At 32.8% G+C, this 23,632-nt stretch overlaps 1 protein-coding gene across 1 annotated transcript; it reads right to left on the reverse strand.

Moving 5' to 3' along the window:
• Nucleotides 1–18,566: 18,566 nt before the first annotated feature.
• Nucleotides 18,567–23,122, reverse strand: LOC147411446 (myrcene synthase, chloroplastic-like). The gene is made up of 7 exons (XM_086448753.1): nucleotides 22,900–23,122; nucleotides 22,530–22,797; nucleotides 20,232–20,604; nucleotides 19,928–20,146; nucleotides 19,706–19,844; nucleotides 19,160–19,408; nucleotides 18,567–19,017 (listed from the first exon to the last, which is right to left on the reverse strand). The coding sequence occupies exons 1-7, from the start codon at nucleotides 23,011–23,013 to the stop codon at nucleotides 18,733–18,735; spliced, it is 1,647 nt and encodes a 548-aa protein (XP_086304879.1). The 5' UTR covers nucleotides 23,014–23,122; the 3' UTR covers nucleotides 18,567–18,732.
• Nucleotides 23,123–23,632: the final 510 nt, after the last annotated feature.

Genomic DNA, 23,632 nt, shown 5'->3' on the forward strand with positions numbered 1-23,632 from the left:
AAATTCCCTCAAATTTTGGGATAAGGCTTTAGATGATAGTGATTACTTTTAACAGTTGGATATGACCATAAATTTGCCAGAAAGTAGGGTAGAAACCATTGAGCCTTTTATGAATAATTTGGCAATCACTTTGACTTCACAATGATTTTCACTATGTTCATGAGAAATGCAAACTCTAGAAATCACTTAAGGCTGATCAATTTTAGCCCAGAGGATCATGAAAGTACGGGCTCAAGATTCACTATCGCTCATGAGAAATGCAAACTCTATCAACATTTGACACTCATAAGAGATTACGTATGTGATGATAGTCCTATTATTCAAAATTATATTAGGATTTATGCATATTCAAAATTTTATAACTACAATAGAAATTATTATAAAATTTTTAAATAGATAATTTTAGAGAGCTTCTATTGCTAGTATTGCCACACCAACTTTTACTAAGGGCACCCCAAGTGTGTGATTTACATATGAATTGAGGTGGCGTTATAAAAAAATTGGTGTGGCAATAGAATCTCTTTAATTTTATGTTGTAAGGATTTTATATAGTTTAAATATAAATATTAATTAGGAAGATTTTAAAAATTATATTTGTTGTTATAATGAGAGAAGATATATCTAAAGTGGATACCAAAATTTGATTTACCTTAAATGCCTCCACTTTTATATTTTAATTTATGATAATGCCGAAGTAACATGAAAATGTATATCAATTATACATTTTGATGTGGGGGTGTACACATAATCATTAACATTTTTCATTGAAATACGAATGAAAGGAATGAAAGGCATCTATGATTATGTGTGCACCACCTCATCAGAATGTCAAAATCGATGTAAATGTTACTCCGGCACGACTACAAAATTCAATATAATCAAGATTATTTTAATAAAAAAATCTGAAAAATTACAACTTATGACAGTATATCATGTTGCTTAGTTTTTTAAATTATAAAAATATCTTTAAAAAAAAGAAAAAAAATCCTTAAATTGCTCTTTTGATACCTATGCGGTTGCAAATGGTCCAACACAGGCAGTCCTATCATTTTCCATGATAAAACGATTTTTTTGAAATTACTACGTATGAATGACGTGATCGGCCACAAACGTCAAAATCCTAATAAATATGTGTCCCACACCACGTGCTGGCCATATGGTCTCGTGACTTTGTTGAATCTTGACACATTCAATTGGTGAAACACGTTGGAGTGTCTTTGACCAGGTACTCCTCTACGGATGGTGTGTAATTAGTTACATTTAGTGATTAGGGTTCATGGAGTAGTTGGAATTAATTTAGTGGTTGGGATGGGGTCCCCTTTTTTTTTTTTTTCTTAAAAGGAAGCATATGAGTTTTTGTGGGCCCTCATCCTATATTAAGGAATCTTTTAAATGTACTTATTCTATTTTTTTTCCCAAAAGATTTCAAATCTAAACTCACACTATCGGTGAGTCGGGTCCACGGAGTAGTTGGAATTAGTTACATTTAGTCATTGGGACGGGGTCCCTTTTGACTTTACCCTTTTTTTTTTTTTTTTTTTCTTTCTTTTTAAGGGAAGCATTTGAGCTTGGTGGGCCCTCATCCTATATTAAGGAATCTTTTAAATGTACTTACTCTATCTTTACTCTTATCTTTTTTTCATGAAAGATTTCAAATCTAAAGACACTATCCATATTTATCAATTAAAAAAAAATATTATGATATTTCGACTCCAATTTACTAGTTGAAAATCAAGTGTTAAATAACTTAGTTGGTAAAATCTTTGGATGATGATACCAAAGGCTTGAGTTTAAATCCTATTGGCATCGATTTATTAAACTCATTAAAAACATGTTTATTGACTAAAGAAAAGAAAAACTTGTCAATTAAAAAAAAATATGGACCTTTTTGAAGGGTTGAAGTTAATGCAAATTTATGATAGTTTGAAAAAGATGAAACTGTTTTGTTCCTCAATGGAGAAGGAGAAAAAATAATTGTTGCATTGGCATTATGGCTTTCAAAAGGAAAAAAAAAAAAGGAGAGAATTTTAAGATTAATCAATTCTCTCCCTTGGCATGTTAAAAAGAAGTATAATTTGGTAGTTGAATTGGATCTTTCAAATTCTTTTAGTCTACGTTTGTAATTAAAGATGGGGGTACGCCTTCCATTTCATGATAATTTTATGAGTCGTGCTTGAGTGACTTTAAAACTCATTTTATTTTTTTATAAACCACTTTTAATGAGATCAGAAGTTTTGGAATTGACTGATTTTTGGTGAGGTTGACCTCCTCATCATAAAGATCATCCTTACAAAAGATCAGCCTATTCTTAAACCACTTACCCATACATAAAAAAAAAAAAAGGTTTGGCACAATATTTGACTCTCTTTAAGACCTTCAAACGCCACTGATATTTTTTTATATATAAATAGTGATTGTTCTTGTCATGTCCCATGGACGTAGGGACATTGTTAAACCACATAAATTCTTGTGTTTTTTGTTCAATTTTTTAAATTTCACGGTAGCACATTCATCCTCGCCTAATGATCACATGATATTCAAAAAATTTATTGTTAGATCTATAAATAAATGAAAAAAATTCATCTTTATAATTTGTATCATTTAAGAAAATTATCAAATCATTAATTATGAAAAATTGTCAAATCTAATAATTGATTATAAATCACAACTAAAGTTTACATGTTTGTTTATACATCCATCAAATCTACAACAATCAATGGTGGGTTCCGGTCAGGCTTGGTTAAGCCCTAATGTGGCTCTAGAGAGGCAGGTTATACTTGGACGTTGAACCTAATTATAATTTACTATTTTGACTTTCTCTCTTTTCAAAAAATATTAGAAAATTGGTTGATTTAGTAAGACTCTCTCTCTCTCTCTTTCAAAATAGAAATATTTTTGAACAAAGAAAAAAAAACTAACATTTTCTTAAGAGTCATGATAAAGGGACGCGCAAAAATAATATAGTTATACTATATATAAATAAAATTATAATATAAGTTATTTGGGCGAGATGCTTGATATTCCTAACTCCAAAGCCCAAGCCTGGCCCTAAACATGAATCAGGTCTACATAGTCATGTTCAATAACTAAATGAGCCTATTAAAGACCTAAATCCATATCTATGGCATCAAGTATCAATAGCCAAACACTTTACCAACTAAGGTAGGTGGCACTAGGTACCCATTTAACCGAAACCTTCAAAAACCCTGATTCCAATTCCTTTTTTTATTGGAACCAATTAAAGCTGGGTCTAAAGTGAAACCTAATTGTTTTGTCATTTCTTTTCATACTATAGATTATTTAAGGTATTTTTTTATTTTAAAATAAATGCAAGTTATATAGAATTCTTCAATTTTTCATATAAATTATCGATTGGAACTTAAAATGGGTTCTCTTCTAATTACTTTTAACTAAGATAAATTCTTATTTTTGAACAATAATCATTAATGTGTATGTTTAGTATGACAAATTTTAACTAAGTTAATAATTTTGTTGATAATATATTAATTTATCTAAAAGAAAAAAGATTTATTATGATTTGAAATTTTTTTTTCTCATTCGATTCTTAAGAATCAGAATAAATGGGTACCCATGATTTTTTATGATTTTGATTCCATTTATTTTAGAATCAGACCTAGAACCGACAAGAACCAAAAACCGAACTAAGTATAACAGTTATGATTCTAACTTCCTTACGAACCAACCCATTGACACATCTAGGTGGCACCTTCAACATATATTATTTTGTAAGTGGACACAAGGCATCAAAAGAATTCTTGGAAATGCACTTGAATCGGAGGAAGAAGCTGAAATATCCTTCTCTAACAACCTCACTGTCCACTCACACATTTGTCCTTCGAGCCCACTAGTTCTCACTGAAAGCATGAGACAAAACCGCAACAAATCCCTTTTTTCTTTGGAGAGTGAGAAAGAGAAATTATTTACAAGTGCAAATTAAGTTTATTGAATTAGTAAGACCCTCATGTACTTCTTTAAATTATGGTGAACCCCCTTCATTGCCAAGGATTGTTGGCTATCACACTTTTTTTTTTTTCCAAGAGTAAAAGGTGAAGAGGCCCACTAGACTGGTAATAATCCACAAATCTACCTCTCCCCAATTCCTCCAACTAAGTTAATATCCCGAATGGTCTTCCCCTAACAATGATTCTTTATTTGACCACAAAACCTCAAAAAAATTACCTTTAAAACTCCTCCTGGTTCTTAGATTAAGAAAACGAGCATCTTTATGGTTCTCTAACATAATGAATGTACACTGCAGCTTAGCCAAGAGTCCGACTTTGAAGTGGGCAGTCCGTTTTAAATTTTGAAGGAACTCTCTTGTTACAAGACACGTGGCATTTTAAATTGATTTCATGCTCCAAAATTTTCACAAAAAATTGAATCACCTCCTTGAAAATATCATGTGTAATCCAATGGAGACACAATGTGAAAAAATCCTACATTTGATGGTTTAAGGCCGTCAAAATTCGTAAAATTTGATGGACTAAGACGTCAAAATTTTTATTGTCAAATTTTATTTTTCAATGGATCGAAATCATCAAATTAATGATGGATGAGAGAAATTTGATGGCTCTAAACCGTCGAATTGGAGAACATAAAAAATTTCAATGGTCATGAACCGTTGAAATTCATTTGTGGGCTTTAACCCATCAAATTTTCTTGTCAAAATTTTAAGTTTTCACATGATGAGACTTCCTTCAAAATTTTGAAACAGATTGTCCGCTTCAAAGTTTTTTCCCTTAGGAGAGAGAGAGATTTTGACACAGGCTGTCTGCTTCAAAGTTTTTTCCCTTAGGGAGAGAGAGAGAGAGAGAGAGTGTGTGTGTGTGTGTGTGTGTGTGATCGTGTTATTTGAAGTCTAGGTCATTTTCCAATACTTTTTTGGCTCCCAATCCTATGAAAAAAAATTGTTTCAAGTTCAGACTTTTGTATAAAATCAACCAATTGTTAGTCAGCCAAGGGTGTGTGACCCTCATTTAAAGAAATACAGAAATCTCTTACTAAATCAACCAAATTTTCAAGGAGTATTGATAAAAATAAAAAACCATTTCCCATGCTTCAAATGAGCTCCTTTTGGCCAATATATTGTGATCATTGTTGAATGGTACGGTAGGGGTAGCATAGCAAACTCTCTCTCTCTCTCGGCTGTGAAGAAATGATTTTCACGGCTGTGAAGAAATGATTTTCAATAATAAATTCAACCTTTCAATAACGTGGTGGAGCGTTGCAACAGTGATGTCAAAAGATGGCTTCATATTTGGACACCTGTTGGTCTAGTCTTACTTGTGTCACTATCAATTGCAACTGTTACCTACCTAGAAAAATATTCTACTGCTTAGACTTTAGACAAGGGTCTTCCTCGTGTTACTATCGATCGGGAGAACTGTTACGTATGAAAATACCTAACTGTTGAAATTCACAGTACGGTTAATTTATGAATTTGAAATAGAAAAATAAAAAAATTGTTAAAGGGACTTGAAGTCACACCACTCATGGACTAAGGCATAGATGCTTTTTCTCGAGAGGTGAGTCTTACCCACTCGAGGAAAGTCATTTCTCAGTCGTGTAACAATGCTCATTTGAAAATACTTTTAAAACATGTTGGTTGGATAATTTTTTGAAGGATTGGGATCGGTAAACTCATGAAAGGGGAATTCATATGTTCATTCACAATATTGATTGTGTAAACGTGAAATCCAATGGATGAGAAAAAATTATCTTGAAAATCCATTGCATATCCCTAAGGTTTACCTTGACCGTTGGATTTCATGTTTACACATTCAAGATTTTGAATGAACATGAGTTCATTTTCCAAGAGTCTACAGATCCCTTTCGTTTTTTAAGTACATTTTACTAGTCCTATACTTTTCCTCAATTTTATATAAGACTATTCGAGGAGGTGCCAATGGAGGATTGGAGAGTGAAGAAATAAATAATAATAATGATAAATGTTGCATTTGGGATGTCCCCAGTCTTTATAGAGAAGGTTTTCAATTGGATTTCTGTGATTCAAAAAGATGTGCAAAGGGGGGGTTTCATGAGACTCTAGGATCCTAAAGCACAGAGATGGGGAATGTCAATCCGCTTATACATTTATCATCATTTATGTAACCACCCAAAGGGATACGAGGGATGGGTCATTTCATTTTTTGATCCGAAAAATACCAAATAGATTCAAGAGATGAGGGAATAAAGGATAGTTACCAGAAAGACTAATCCATTCCATTGCAGAGGCAATTCCAATAGACTTATTGAATGTTGCCATTGGTGTGCATCCAGTAGGAATTGAACCTACCAATTTGCCAATTATGAGTTGGGCGCTTTAACCATTCAGCTATGGATGCGTAATGGGGATCATCATACATCGTAAATATTGATTTGTTAATAAAATGAATTATGGACATAATGAGAATCCCAACAATTAATAAGTTTTGATACCAAACTATCCAAATCAAAATTTTTATAGAAATTCATTGACTATAGTGATGAAATTGTGATCCATAAAATTTATCGTTTCTCTTTTCCTCATATCCATGAAATCAAATAAATGAAAAAAAAAAAAATTGTCAAAACATCAAAATTAAGGTCTAAAGGACATTTTTTAGTTCTATCCTTGGATTGAGGAAAGAACTACCTATAGTTTCAACTTTCCAAGAGAGCTTAAGCTATGCATTTATCATCAATTATATTCATGCATCGGATGTGTAAGTCTCTTTTTAGTTCCTTCTCAAAGTGGTATTCCACCCCAAGCCTTGCTAGGCATCGTTTAGCTCAAGTTTCTCTAATAATCCCATCATCTATTGCATCCCTCGAGTTTCTCTAATAATCTCATCATTGTCTGTTGCAATGCTTTTCCTTTAGATTGAATCCTAGTTTGTAAATATTAGAAATACCAATGCCACCAACGTATTAGAAATACAATACAAAGTAGGGGTGTCAACTTATTTTAATCAAATTGAGTAAATATACGTATAAACGATTATTGAAGAAATATCTAATTCTGAATTTGATTTAAAATAATCTGACATATATTTTAATTAATATCAGAATTTGAATCAAATTAATTTATCAGATATTCGATAATATCCAATTTAAATAATAATTGAACCCTATGTTGAGTTTAGTCTCGCATCGGACACTCGTTGCCTGGTCCGTCTCCTTATAAGCTTATGGGCCTCTTTACTCATTACTAATTGGATTTGAGTTGGACTCAAACTTATCACTCAATTATGACTCCAACCCTATTTTGCTATCTTAAGATCAAGGGCCAAATTAACTCATCCATTAGGGATTAGTTTCCCTAGGGAGTCACCAACGTCTCAGATGTTGGTTTGATGTTGTATCAAACTTCACGTGGGACTATGATTTCCCTTGTCAAACTTTTGTAACTTCATAATACATTGGAAAGGAAAACCCTAGTCTCAACTCACTCCCCATGGTTGAGGTTCTCCGTCAATATGGCTGTTGGTATGGTAGGGAATCCCAAGAAATATGTACCCCAAGAGAAATATATATTAATCCTTAGAAGATCGAAACCGATCAAAGGGAAATCTACGTTTTGCTTCAAATAGTAATAGTCATGTTGAAACTAGAAAAATCCCATGAGAAAACACTAGGCTCGATGAAAAATCCTAACAGTCGGATAATTTTGATTACTCAAAGAATTTTAAAACTATGGAATAATGACTGGAGGTGCCCCACGTGAATACTAGTATTTGGTTAATATTTGAGATACCCGGTTTTTTAAACCGATGACATGCCTGTTGAACTCAATCTAAAAGAAGATTGTAAATGACCTAAATTCCCTCATATTCAACTTCTTGCCAAAATCTTGAATTTTTTTCTTTTAAAAGTTATGTTCAAAACCATTGACCTTTTTATTATAAAAAATTACCTGAATTTTCTAAAAATCCGTCCAAAAACCATTTATTTTTCTGCCACAAATTCCCTGAATTTTTCTGCTATCCTTCCAAAGTCTATTGATTTTTGTCTGCCAAATATCCTTATCATCTTCAAACTCACTAACCAGATCAACCTTGTCCTCAATCCATCAACTTAAACTTCTTGAAAAAAACTCTTGCTTTTTATACCTAATATTCTAATGTCTTCTACCGTTCAAAAATTCTTATATGAGACACAAGAGTCAAATAGGTGGGTAACATAATTTACCCGTTGTTTAGGGGGCAGGGTAAATCAAGGTAGGGCATAAAATGGGTCAGATTTTTTCCGAAATTCTAGTGATTTGAATATGAATTTAGTGGGTTTGGATCCTTGGAGTATATTTATAAAAAAAAAAAAGGGTCAAATATGAGGCGATGTCTTGTGACCCAAGTTAGATACAGATTTATCCCTATATTCACCTAGATCGAAATGATAAATTGCTTTGAAAATTATGTTCTTATGTTTTTTAAGTTACATTTTTTGTACTTCTTTAATATAACAGGAATTCATATAGTAATAAAAAGTAGTTAGCTATAATGGTAAAGAGAATAGTACAACAATTATAAAATAAATATCACAAAAAAAAAATGTTGAAAAATTTAAAATTATTCGACCCTACCAACTTGAATCAAGTAATTCAGTTAGGTTGAATCTGGATATGATTTTAGTGAAAGTAAAATGGTTAGATTGTGATTTTAAATAACATGATTTGAGTCGGATTTAAGCACATTGTTGAATAATATAATTATGCAATAAATAAGGGATAATCTTGTTAATAAAAGGATAAATGATTTGTAAAGTAGAACTTTGTTAAGGGATAGAAATTTCTACTTCAAGAGAAAATAAGCCGTATATAGTTTTAGAGTTTGAGCTCTGTCCAATAAATGATTATTATTGTCCTTTTTGAATTATTAAGATTGAGAACAACTTTGACATGTAATATGACAGTGTTGGTGGAATATCTGTCGGCCAAATTTATTAAGGTTGACAACGTAATATATGAAAGCGTGTTTTAGGAATGTATCCGTGGGGTTTGACTATTTCTATCAACATTTGAGTCTCTCGTGAGACTACGTGTTCCACGATAGTCCTATTATTCAAAATTATATTAGAATTTATGCATATTCAAAATTTTATAAGTACAGTAGAAATTATTGAAAAATAGATCATTATTTTAGAGAACTTCTACTGCCAGTATTGCCACACCACACCAACTTTTACTAATGACGCCCCAAGTGTGTGATTTACATATGAATTGGAGTGGTGTTAACAAAAGTTGATATAGCAATAGAATCTCTTCAATTTTATGACATTAAGACTTTTTATAAAAAAAGTATATATGAATAATGATGTTGGTAGATTTTATAAAAATAATTATGCATAAAGACTTTTTATTTCCCCAAAGAATATTTGACCATTAAAATAAGTAAATTTTAGCACATTGTTGCATGATATAATTATGCAATAAATGAGGGGTAATCTTGTCACTAAAGAAATAAATGATTTGTGAAGTAGAACTTTGTTAAGGGATATAAATTTCACTTCAAGGGAAAATACGTATATAGTTCTAGAGTTTGAGGTCTGTTGAATAAAAAGATTATTATTGTCCTTTTCCAATTATTTAAGGTTGAGAACAACTTTGATGCATAATATGAAAGAGACTTGATGGTAGGACTAGCAATGATGTGAAATATACCCGATGCTTAAATCGGTCCGAACTGATCTGATAAAAAAAAAGATGAAAAATCAAATTGAAATTTTAGATCCAAAATAATTTTGGATGGGATTCGGATGTACCTCCATTTGATCTGAACATATTTTAATAATTTTTTAATTCCTAATTTCATATAAATACATAAAGAAAAAATATTTTAATCTTTTTTATTTTTCTCTATATTTGTTGTAGGAAAGTAGATTTTTTTAAAATTTTATATGATTTTATATATTTTTAAATTTTTTTGAACATTGATAATTTGAAAATAAGGCATGTGTTCGGATTTGACCGGATCGATTTTGGATTAAGGATGAAATGAAATAGGTCGGATTGGATTCACATATTCATTAATCTGTTCGGATCGAGTACATCTTTAAAAAAATTCGGATCGGCATTAGAGTAGCACCGGTCCAATATCGGACCAATCCGTTGCTAACCCTACTTGTAAGAATATCTGTGGACTTTTGTCTTTTTCTATCAACATTTGACGCTCATAGGAGACTACGTGTTCGATGATAGTCCTATTATTCAAAATTATATTAGGATTTATGCATATTCAAAATTTTATAACTACAATAGAAATTATTTTAAAAAATTTAAATAGATAATTTTAGAGAGCTTCTATTGCTTGTATGGCCACACCAACTTTTACTAAAGGCACCCCAAGCGTGTGATTTACGTATGAATTGAGGTGGCGTTATCAAAAAATTGGTGTGGCAATAGAATCTCTTTAATTTTATGTATTAAGGATTTTATACAATTTAAATATAAATATTAATTAGGGAGATTTAAAAAATATATATTTGTTGTTATAATGAGAGAAGGCATACGTGAAGTGGATACCAATATTTGATTTGCCTTAAATGCCCTTATTTTTAATGACGAATTAACATGAAAATGTACATCAATTGTATATTTTGATGTGATAATGTACAAATAATCATAGATATGTTAATCAAGATACAAATGAAAAGTATCTACAGTTATGTGTGCACCACCACATTAGATTGTCAGAATCGATTTACATTTTAATGTTACTCTGGCACAACTCTTAAATTTAATATAATCAGAATTATTTTGAAAAAAAAAATCAGAAAAATTTAAATTTTAGATGGTATATCTCGTTGCTTAGTTTTTCAAATTAAAAAAATATCTGTTTTTTTTTTTTTAATTCCTTAAATTAATCTTTTGATAGGTCCAACTTAGGCAGTCCTATCATTTTCCATAATAAAACGATGTTTTTGAAATTTATGGTTCGAATGTCATCTTCGAACTGCCAGGCGACAGCTAGACTACGACGCATGCACATGAACGACGTGATGGGCGACAAACGTCAAAATCCTAAGAAGGACAGAAAAGGCATAGGTTGGCGTTAGTAAGAAATATGTGTCCCACACCACGTGCTGGCCATAATATCAATATGCCCACTGTTTCTTTTGAGACGTACCGTTTTGGCTCACAATGATTTAAAGAAAAATAAAAAAATTTACCCGGCTGACCCAACTGTTATATTTTTATTACAAAAATAAAATTCCAAGAAAATCTTAATTAAGAAATTTGTTAGTGAACAAATCTTACTTTATCAAGTTTATTACCTAGTAAACCTCAGAATGAGGATCCACATCATACAATTCAAATAGATGTCGCTAATTTGTTACCCAACACACTTTATAATGGATGGTAACAGCATCAATTTGTGGTATCCAAAAACTTGATCTGATACCACAAATTATAAAAAGACAAAATTTTAAGAGTTTTAAAAAGAGTAATTAATTTTTATAGTTGAATTTTAATTTAAAATTGAAAATTTTATAGCTGTTCACTTTAATATTTAGGATCACAGTGCTTAAAGATGACGCTAGTTTAGAAATAGGGTGAATTGCTATTTTGTGAGTTGAAAATGAGTTATTTACGATTCTAACCACTTTTCATTTTAATTATCAAAATGTAAGCAATCATGCTTTTATAAAAAAAAATTCAGGACGAAATGACTATTTCGCAGGTTCAATTTCTATATAGCATCCACCCTCTCTGTCAACATTGATTGTGAGCCACCTCTGCTTGTCTTCCACTTGATAATTTATACATGAAATTCATATTTATAATTTCATTTTGTTTGACTAGAAAATATTGGTTGACCACAAAGGCACAAACCCAAGAGTTACATTTTCTCCTTACAAAGACTTTCCAAATCTTTCCTTCCCCAACTTTATAACAACTATCTAAAAAAATTTTGAACGGTAAGCTGGGGATCAAGGACCCTCCCTTTTTATTAGTCATCTCTTCCTTATATAGGTACAAGTGAGATCATCAGAGATAATTTTCCCACTTATGAATTCTTCGTTTATAAAATTATTCAATTTTAAATCATAAGATTATCCTTCATTTTGCTACTATGCTTAGATGATTATAGCGTCCAATGGTGTTGGACTTTTTGTATTTTCTAATCAAGTAAATGGAATAAGAAAAAAAAGATCCGCCATCACCAACTTTTTCACTTTTAAGGGTAAGTAAACAGTTGCCCCTCATTTACAATAACATGGGATTTACTTTTCTAAATGTATCCTGATGTTTTCGATCTTTATCACATATACATTCTTCATTCAAAAAAATATAATATTCAAAATACATATAATATTCCTGAGAGAGCTGTCACTAATGGGCCCTTTGTATTCCCACCACACAAATTTTGTGTGGAGGACTATGACACATTGGCACGTTCCCCTCCCGAGATGCCAAGGAACTGACATACCTGGACAAATCTATGAACCTTAACTTCACACGAAAACAGGTTACAAGTATATATCTTGTGCATAAAACCAAAGCAACCCCACGCACAGCTTATCATAGTGCAGATATCTATGGTTTGATGCTATAATACCGAACCTATCGTGGATAATTATTTTATTTTATTTTATTTTTCTCTCTCTTTCGGGCCTACCAACCTTATAGAATATAGACTGATGTTTTGGTGGACCTCCAGGTCACAAGTAATCTTCTTAAACTCACTCCTCATCAAACTTGACTTTCTTTTTAGATTCCTAATAAAACTTGACTTCCAAAGTTTAGTTCCTTTGAAAGATGCTAAGGGAGACCTTTTAAATCTCCCCAACTGTTAGACTAATGTAACTTGTATCCCATCACAAAGTGTAGGTTGTGATAGAGAATAACATATCTAATAAATCAATTATGATTTTCCACACTATGAATATTAGTTACTAAGATATTTTAATTTAATATCAGACCTACCTTTTATATCTTGGATCATGTAATCTATAAATACCCAATGAATTCATGTAATAATCATTCAAGAATTGTCAATAAAATTAGTATATCCATCTTCATGGTATAAAAGCCTAAGCTTTATTGAGAGCACGATCTTGGTACACCATTTTTTGGTGATTGCATCTCTAAGCATCAAAATTTAAATAGGCTTCATAGAGTTCGGGTTTTTGCAGATAAAACTTACGATCCCACAAATTCAAGTGATCCGCATTAAGTATTGGGCCCATACACCAAACAAACGGGTTAGCCCATGGTTAAGTCCAAAACCCACTAAAATGGGTTGGATCAATAATAAAATATCATTTAAACCGATTATGTAAAATTTGATCAAATTTGGGGCATATTTGGAAATATTTTTTTATCCTTAGTCTATAAATACTAAAGCCTCTTTCTTTTTTGTGGGGAAGGGAGGGGGGATCACTTTTTCTCAAAAGACAGAAGTTCTCTTTTTAGAGAAGAATAAGCTCTAAAGCCATCTTTTAGAGATAAAACAAAGTTCTTTAAGAGAGACTTAGATTCTGATTCAAGAGAAGATCAAACTCAAAAATCCTTCTTTAAAAGTCAAGAAATCCTTTTCAATCAGTAAAGCGCAAAGTCCAGAAGGAAAAAATCCTACACAAACCTCTACAGAAAATCAAATTCAAAAGTCGTTCTTTAAAAGTCAACAAATCCTTCTCAACCGATAAAACTTAAAGTCCGAAAAGAAAAAATTCTACACAAACTTCTATAGAAGATCCAACTCAAAACCCCTTCTTTAGAAATGAAGTTAAGAGAGAAAAAATCTATACAAATCTCTATGAAAGATCAAGCTCAAAAGTCATTCTTCGTAAGTCAAGAAATCATTCTCAGTCGATAAAACACGAAGTCCAAAGAGAAGAAAAATCTACAAAAGTCTCTATAGAAAATCAAGAACAAACAAAGTCATCATTAAAATAACATTCTTAGTCGAATAAAACTACACACGTGTCACCATTTTTGTACTTGACTGTTAATTAGAAGAAAACACTTAGATTTGTGTCCATTTTTTTATATTATCAAAATCAATAAAATTATTTTTGATCTTATTTCACAAATCTCAAAGTAGATTTTGTAAAATTTATTGTCGACAAATTTTTGGCATGCTCGATGGGATTATTTCAATATCTTTTCTTTCAGTCAACTTAAAAAATACCAACAATAACAATGACATCTCGCAACACAAATGTTATCGCAATTGCTACTGTAGAGAAAGGTAAGAAAATCACTTCCTCAAACTCCAAACCTATCCAAGTTGTCAATCACGATCATCCTGTGACACAAACCATGATGAAAATTGGTGATTTCCACCTAGTTGAGCAACTTCATCAGCACTCCAAATAATATGTCACAAAAATGACGTGTATAGATGTTGTAAAAGATAACTCATAAAATTTTAGATCTGATTCAAAGTCAAACAATAGATTGTCTAAAATTCTATAAATCACTTCCCCATCACAGACTCACATTTTTGTTAGAGCGGTGATGACAGTTGAAGCATTAAGAATGGAAGAACAAGTAGTGCAGATGACAAACACCATCAACAGGTTGCCAAAGTCATCTTAGTTAGTAGTTTGGAGTAGAAAGACAAAGAGAATGAATCAAGTACAACACCCTCACATTTTTTAGAATTCACTCCTAAAATATACATGGTTACATGCGAAGAAAAGTAACAAGAAAACTATTCTAACTCGCGAAATATTATGCAATACCCACCACAGGGATCAATTGCCTCGTTTTCTGTTCAACAATTGCAAGCAACAACCATTGACACCATTCACGCTCAATATGGGGGCATGCCACAATCTTCATTGGTCTAATCCAAACCCTACACTCAACGCATTGAACAAATGCATCTTTTGATGAGATATTAATTGTCAAAATTTCAACAGTTCAAAGGAAAAAAACAATCCAAAATAACACATTGCCCACTATATCGAAACTTGCAACAATGCCAGTACGTATGACAACTTCATAGTAAAATAGTTCGCTCCTTCCTTCTACGGTAATACCTTTGATTGGTATATTGACTTGGAACCCAACTCGATAAACAATTGGGATGAACTTGAAAGAAAGCTCCTCAACAGCTTCTATAATAGTAGAAGGGCAATAAGTATGGTAGAACTCACCATTATCAAACAGATGAAGGATGAGCCATAAAGATGTACGCATAGAACGTTGGAAGAATCTATTTCTTAATTGCATAAATCATCTCTCTCAGTCATCTCCCATAAAGATGTGCATCTATGGTTTTGTGTATACCAATGTGTGAAACGATATCAATTTCAATGTTACTCCAGCACGACTCTTAGGTTAATAGGGATCTTTATTATTTACTTACATTTTATATCTTGGTTGATGTAATCTATAAATACCCTATGAGTTCATGTAATAATTATCCAAGAAACCATCAAAAAAATTATTCTTCTCCAAAAAATCGATCTGTTGGAAAGAGGGAAAATTTTGAATATAAGAGATTCATGAGGCTTAACTAGGGTATGACATATTCAAGAGTGGAGGAAAATATAAACTAAATACTCCCCTTCACTCATAAGGGTAGAAAGAATCAAACTTGTGACCTATACTAACCTAGCGCTTTGGTACCATGCAAAGAACTAATTAAATTTATTGTTTATGCTCTGATACCATTTGTGATGAGTTATATCGACAATGATACAAAATATCTCATGCATCATAATATGATGCATCTTATTCACTAATAGAATGAGTATAATATTCAAATTTAGCTAGCAAGCATCCTTATGGATGATCTTTATTGTAATTATACCCATGCTTATTTTATTTTATTTTTTGTTTATGTTTGGTTGGACAGGTCAACCCTAGCTAATCAATTAAAAAAAAAGACCGGTGATTGTGGTGTGATGTCCATAATTCCTTAGTTGGGTTTGAGAGGCTAAATCAAAAGCGAAAGGGCCTTTTCCATAGACATAGGAGTTTGACCCTAATGGGATATTGATCTCTCTCTCCTCCATGGACCTAGGCAATTAACCAAACCATGTAAACCCTTGTATTTTTTGCGTATTTGATTTTTGATGTGATTCTGGTTCTTGTTTCACTACCACACAACAATGATCTATTTTAGTCTCTTTGGAGAAACAACAAATAAAATAGTTGATTGTAGTGGCTGGGAAGGGGTCTCTTTTAACTCCACCTTTTATTTTTTGTTTTTTGTTTTTTTTGTTTCTTTCCTTATGGGAAGCGGAGCTTGGTGGGCCCTCATCCTATATTAACGAATCTTTTAAATGTACTTGTTCTATCTCTTTTCATTTAAGATTTCAAATCTAAAGAGACACTATCGATATTTACCAATTTTAAAAAAAATCATGATATTTCAACTCCAATTTACCAGTTGAAAACCAAGTGCTAATTAGCTTAGTTGGTAAAGTCTTTGGGTGATAATACTAAAGATCTACGTTCAAATCCCGCTAGCATCAAGTAATTGAACTCATTAAAAACAGGCTTACCAACCAAAGAAAATAAAACCTTGTCAATAAAAAAAATTATGGGCCTTTTCGAAGGGTTGAAGTTAATTTATCTACATTGCAAATTCATGATAGTTTGAAAAGGCTGAAACCGTTTTGTTCTTCAATTTCTCAATAGAGAAGGAGATAAAATAGTTGTTGCATTGGCATTAAAATTAAAAAACTAATTTTATTGATTATTCTTAGATGATTATAACAAAAACTCATAGGGTATTTATAGATTAGATCAACTAAGATATAAAATGTAGGTCGAATATAAAGATCATAATTAACCTAAATCACTTCTTATAATTAAATTTAAATATCTTCATTAGTAATATTCCTAATGTATAGAATCTTAATTAATTTACCAAATATATCATTATCCATCCTAACCTACCATTTGTGATGAGTTACATTGACAATGATACAATGTATCTCGTGAATCATAATATGATGCATCTTATTCTCTAATAGAATGAGTCTAATATTTAAATTTAGCTTGCAAGTATGGGGTATCTTTGTTGTAACTATACCCATGCTTATTTATTTTTTATTTTTTTGTTTATGTTTGGTTGGACCGTTCAACCTAGCTAATCAATTAAAAAAAAAAAACAAAAGATTGGTGATTGTTGTGAGGTGCCCATTATTCCTTAGATGGGTTTCAAGAGGCTAAATCAAAAGCAAAAGAGCCTTTTCAGTAGACAAAGGAGTTTGACCCTAATGGGATATTATTCTCCCTTTGTGTTTTTTGTGTATTTGATTTTTGATGTGATTCTTGTTCTCGTTTCAATACAACACAACAATTATCTATTTTAGTCTCTTTTTGGGAGAAACAACACCTTGTGTGGCACTTAAATGGGTTTGGGTTAGTCCCCTTAAATCTCGTATGGGGTTGGTCATGCGGGGCCCCCAAGGGAGATTAGTTTGTCACGCTTACGTGAGAGTGTTGATGGGATACTCCCTCGGTTACAAAAAAATAAAAAAAAAATAAAAAAAATAAAGTAGTTGATTTTAGTGGTTGGGATGGGGTCGCTTTTAACTCCACATTTTTGTTTTTATTTTCTTTCCTCATAGAAAGCATAGGAACTTGGTGGGCCCTCATCCTTTATTAAGGAATCTTTTAAATGTACTTGTTCTATCTTTTTTCATGGAAGATTTCAAATCTAAAGACATGTTATTGATATTTATCAATTAAAAAAAAATCATGATATTTTGACTCGAATTTACCAGTTGAAAATCAAGTGCCAACTAGCTTAGTTGGTGAAGTCTTTGGGTGATGATACTAAGGACTTGGGTTTAAATCCCACTAACATCGATTTATTGAACTCATTTAAAACATGCTTATTGACCAAAGAAAATAAAAACTTGTCAATTAAAAAAAATTATGGACTTTTCCAAAGGGTTAAAGTTAATTTATCTACGCAAATTCATGATAGTTTGAAAAGGATATGAAACCATTTTGTTCCTCAATTTCTCTATAGAGAAGGAGATAAAATAGTTCTGCATTGGCATTATGGCTTCCAAAAGGTTATAAAAAAAAAGGATAGAATTTTAAGATTAGTAAATTCTCTCCCTTCGCATGCATGTTAAAAAAATGTATAATTTGGTAGTTGCATTGGATCTTTCAAATCTTTTTAAGTATACGTCTGTAATAAAAGATGGGGGTACCCCTTCCATTTCATGAATTTTTTTAAGAGTGATGCCTGAGTGACTGTAAAACTCACTTTGATCCACACTTTGCTGGCGTGGATGTGTACCGAACCATATATTAAGATACGAGTGAAAAAAAAGGAAAATGCTGGAATGACAAAAACGGAGACACCAAGGTGACAAAAATGATGTGGTGGCACGCACATGACCATGGATGCTTTTTACTCATATCTTACGGAAAAGCATCTTCGGTAATGTGCACGACACCACAAGTTTTTGTCACCCTTGTATCACTCCAGCACGACTCAAAAAAAAAAAAAAAACATCTACGGTTCCTTGTGCACCTCCATCCACGTCAGCAAAGTGTGAATGGATGTGAATTTTAAAGTCATTCCAGTATTATTATATTTTAAAGCCATAATTATATTCAATTCCACTCGTTGATTTGCTTAACAAAACCATAAAGTTCATAATATTCAATAATTCTGCATAAAAATAAGACACCACGACAGTATTTATAAAGAAAACATCGAACACCAATCCAATCTCTAAATGCGCATGCTAGGCTGATCCATGTGTAGGCTCCCATTAATCAATCCATTATCAACCCCTCTACACTGATTAAATAGATTTAACCAGCAGAACCATGATGCGTTCCTTAACTTCATGGTCTTGAACACCAATCCCATCTCCAAATTGGTAGATGCAATGTGCCGTCCTCATGAGATTCATAGCGATATTAACAAATGAAAGAGAAAAAGGTGAATCTGAGATGGATTTATTTAGCTTCTTCCACATGTCTGTGAGTAGAACCGTAATGTCTTCACGAGCTACCTCCTCGGAAACATTTGTCTCGCGTATGTAACATTGGATTGCTGATGGAACATCGCCTCTCTCAAGCTCCGCCTATATCAAATATTAGAGTTTCAACGATATTAGAACCGTATTAGTGGTTTGGGGATACAATATTTTCTAATTTTAGCTGAATTATGCTGATATAATGAAAAGATTCCATGAAATGAAGTGTTGGGAGAAGAAAAATAATTACTGATGAAGTTGCGATATCATTGCAAAGTCGAAAGATCATGGATGAGTAGTATATAAGATCTGAATTGTTCTCTAAACATTCTAATGCGTCAGTTGTTAATCTTTGCTTTGTAGCGAAAAACACATGGACTAGAACTAGAGAAACGGAAGATGAAACCCATGCATTGGCGAGGTACTCCTGTAAAGATGGTGTGTAACTTTTCTTACTCCACTTAGCCTCCATTAGCATTGCTTTACAAAAATCTGCCCACTGTGATAAACACAATCTTTGTCAAATTATTGACATTAGGGATTATAGTACGTAGTACGTGGTAATATAAAATGAAGAGTGGTGATAATCTGACTTAGGCACTGACGTGACAGGCTCGAAACCGTATATCTGTTCTCCTTGGAATGCAAAACTGCACCTTTTTACGGGGAACCATAGTTCTGTATCCCGAGGAGAGCACATCTACGGTTCATGAGCTTGTCACACCAGGTAAGTTAATTGAGGTTCCACATGCCTAAGTCAGATTATCAGCACTCTAAAATGAAACTGATAACAAACCTCTTTCTTCAAGTATGGTAGGGTATCCCAACCCTGTTCCTTTTGTGTGGTATCGGCCATTTCGTTAATAGTATTGTAGAGAGAATAGAAACATGTCTTCATATAATCTGGAAGTTTTTCCATTGCTTCAAGGTCCCACCTAAATAAATATTCGGAATCAGAAGTACGATCGGTGTAAGGAGATAATAAAGGGTACTATTGGGGATGTTATAGGATATTTACCTCTCAACTGCCACTGTGAAAAGCTCGAGCTCATCCAAAGAACCATAGATATCGTACATATCATCTACCGTTAATATGAAACTAAAGACTTTAGTTATTCGTTCCCTACAACATTCAAACTGAGGTTCGAAGGTAAGTCCCATGGCAGCAAAAAAACACTCAACGAGCCGATCCCTTGCAAAGCTCAATTTTTGAGCAAGACCAAGATGCCTCCACCATCTAAATTAAATAAAAAACAACACATAATTATATTAGCATTAAGATGTGCCACACGCTTAAATGTAACACTATTATATGTTGTTACCTTGACAAATAACTTAGTTCTTTTTGGTGATTGGCTTGGACCAAATTGAAATCCAACTTAGCAAGTTCAAGCAAAGAAGGTTTCATGTTCAGTTTGTTTTGGTACGCATTGATGTACCACCTACTCTCTAACCTTGGCATCCTCCAATGCAAGGGAAGCTCCAAAGCATGAGTCACTTCTTCAGCAAGGTTTGGGTCCATATTTTCATTGTGAAGCCTTAAATGTTTAACTGTGAAGGCTTTGGCCTCAGACATGATGTTTTCACCTTCTAAACAAAGGTGTGAAGCTTCATATAAACTCAAAATTCCCTTGACATCCTCACAGAGCCTTGGCCTAAATGCACCCATATCATCCCTGAAGTTATTAAACACATCTGTCACGAACATCACCTTGTTAGATTTTTTATTATTGCTTAGCACATCATCTTGTTAGAGGTGAAAATAAAGAAATAAGATATGGAGAGAGAGAGAGAGAAGAGAGAGAGAGAGAGAGAGAGAGAGAGAGAGAGAGAGAGAGAGAGAGAGAGAGAGAGAGAGAGAGAGAATTTTCTATAGGAACGGTGCCTACACGGCATGATTTGGTTGGTGTTAAAAACACATCAGGTCCTAACCAAGCCGTTTTGTACATTACACGCAGTTGGACGGGTTTACTCCAATAAAAACATGCCACATAAACAATGTTTGTTCGTTGATGGCGCATCTTTTCTCATACCACTCCAATAGTAAAACCAAAAGGCTTCCAAGCATTCAGGGATAAAATTTTCTAAATTTTTATTATCACGCGCTATTCCTTCTCTTCAATAGTAATATTAAATTCACTTTTACAATGGTAACTTTCATTTGATCATAAACTTTGGAAATGATCTTCAAATTCTTCAATCTACAGTCCACTACCTACATTAATTGTCCCAAAAATTTGATTAGGCGGTATTTACCTTATTTGAAGAAAGTGGTTATTAAAAGAAAATTTTAAGTAGTGGAGAGGAGGGAATTTGTATGGATTTAGAGTGTTTAGAGAGCATGGAAGATGAGAATTAGGATTTTATTTGTGAATAGATCTTTCAAAAAAAGAAAGAAAAGAGAAACGTAGAGTGAAAGGTTAAAAGGAAGAAGAGAGAGAGAGAGAGAGAGAGAGGAAACACCAGTAGGAGTGGTACCCCTCCCTCTCTTAAGGTCCCTTTGTCAATCTATGAAAAATGAAACAATTGGGAACGTGGAGAGAGAGATTGAAGATGAGAGAAAAGGGTGAAAATAAAACCTAATTAGTTATAGAATTCTCCTCTGATGTATTTAACAATAGTGCTGATTTTATAACTCATACTCAACCTGACAGTGTGACTCAAAAACTCAGTGAGACAACGTGGCAATGGAAAAGAACCCATAGATTCTTTACCTCGGGATAAACAACCAACCAGACCGACATGTCATATGCAATTGTGTATCCCAAGTAAAAGAATCTACAGTTCTTTGCGCATGACATGTCTATGACTTTTTGAGTCACGCTGCCTGGTTGAGATACAAAATCATTAGTCATTTTAACAATTCAAAATTGGAGTAGATATAAATTATTATGTGTAATAAACAAATGTTCTACCAATAGTGTTTCTCTAAAAATGAAAAGCTCTTTATTTCTACCCCAGCTCTTCATTAAATTATGGGTGACTTACCATTTCCTGAGCTGAATTTGAGGAATTTATGATTCCAGCTCACTGTTCATTTTAATTATCAAAACATGAACAGTTATGAATTTGGAGGTAATAAATTTGTCAAAAGTTGATCACGTTTTTCATAAAGGTCTCTTAAACTATACCGAATAATAAATTAAATCTAATACAAAAAGTAATAAATGAATATTAAATGTCTTTTGAAAGAAAATCATTTTTCTGTGATCTTTCTCTCTTCATTTTTTTTCTCATTGGTTTATTCTTCATCAAAGAAAATCCTAAATTTTTCTTTTGTATTTTGATCTTTCTATTTTTTTTCTCCCATTCATTGGTTTTGGTTTGAAGAAGAATAGTAACAATAAAAATAAAAATAAAAAGATGGTTATCGCAATTCCTAGATATCTATTTAATTATATGATTTGTGTGTGGTAACGAAATATTTGTGTGGCAATTCTAAAAAAATTAAATGTTCTCTTCCTCTCATCTCACAAGGGTAAAAAGTTTGGCTAGAGAGGCACTTCAGACAGAAATCGAAATATTCTTCCTGCCATAGACCTCCAAAATCCTCCCACAGAGGATCCACATTTCCAATTTAGAACGTAAGATACGTCAGAAACATATATGTATGTTTCTACCTTGTGAGATCTCATATCCATGTTGTCTTAGGATCCTGAAGCACAGAGCTGTGGTGTGTAGATCCTGTCCTACACATATATCTCCCATGATGTTGATATATAGGATGTCAAGGGCTATCTTTATTTCTTTCTCAAGGTGGTATCCCACCCCGAGCCTTTGTATGGCGTCAATCAGCTCCAGTTTCTCTAATGACCCCATCTTGTCGTCATCGAGGGCATCCCTCACATCGTCCTTCAGCTTCTCAATTTGTCTGCTACAGCTTTTCTCCTTAAGAATGAATCCAAGTTTCTAAAAATTAGTATTAAGGCAAATGCAACCAATGAAAGATACAGTAAACAAGTACAAAACATTTGAAACTACAGTGATCACCTGATAATCCGACCATAACGACTCGATGAAATCATGATCCCATATGTTTCTTTTATATTGTGCTGATTGCACAAGAGCCGTTGGATCACAGTTTTGAATGCTATCCATTTGCATCGAACTCAAAGTACCTACTTGAATGGGCTCTCCTATAGAACACAATGCACTGCCAAGAACTCAAGTTTACTTGGTGGCAAAGGGGTAAAGAGGGTATTGGAGTAGAAATTAATTTAAAGAATCTGAAGACGAATAGAGACTATTTATAGAGCAATTGAAGGGGGAATCGAAAGAAAATATCATGTATCTTCTCACGTACGAAACATCAACATGATTCACGAGTCATTAACTGCCAACCACTTGTGACTTGTGAGACATCAAGATGGTCCCAGGATTTTTTATATTGCATGGAGAACCACTCATTCATGGTTCCCTATTTTTGTTCAACATCTTGGTCCTTGAGTTGAAGCCTCGAAATGCCTTCCATGTGTTATAAATTGTCTTATTATCAATGTTTGGAGGTTGAAGAAGTAGAATTTAAGGTATAACATAAGGATAAAAAAATTTAAGAGCCATGATAATATGACTCACCATGTGGCATACTCAAATGACTCCATGACATGATAAGTTCAGGTACCCCGAGGGAATTTCCCCCATAAAAAAGTGTATGGGGATTGCATTTCCCCATTAAAAAAAGTGTATCCCGAGGCGTACAGATCTACCGTTCCCAAACTTTTCC

Source organism: Akebia trifoliata, chromosome 1, assembly GCF_017979445.1.
Source record: "Akebia trifoliata isolate Shusen 1 chromosome 1, ASM1797944v1, whole genome shotgun sequence".
Taxonomy (NCBI): Eukaryota; Viridiplantae; Streptophyta; class Magnoliopsida; order Ranunculales; family Lardizabalaceae; genus Akebia; species Akebia trifoliata.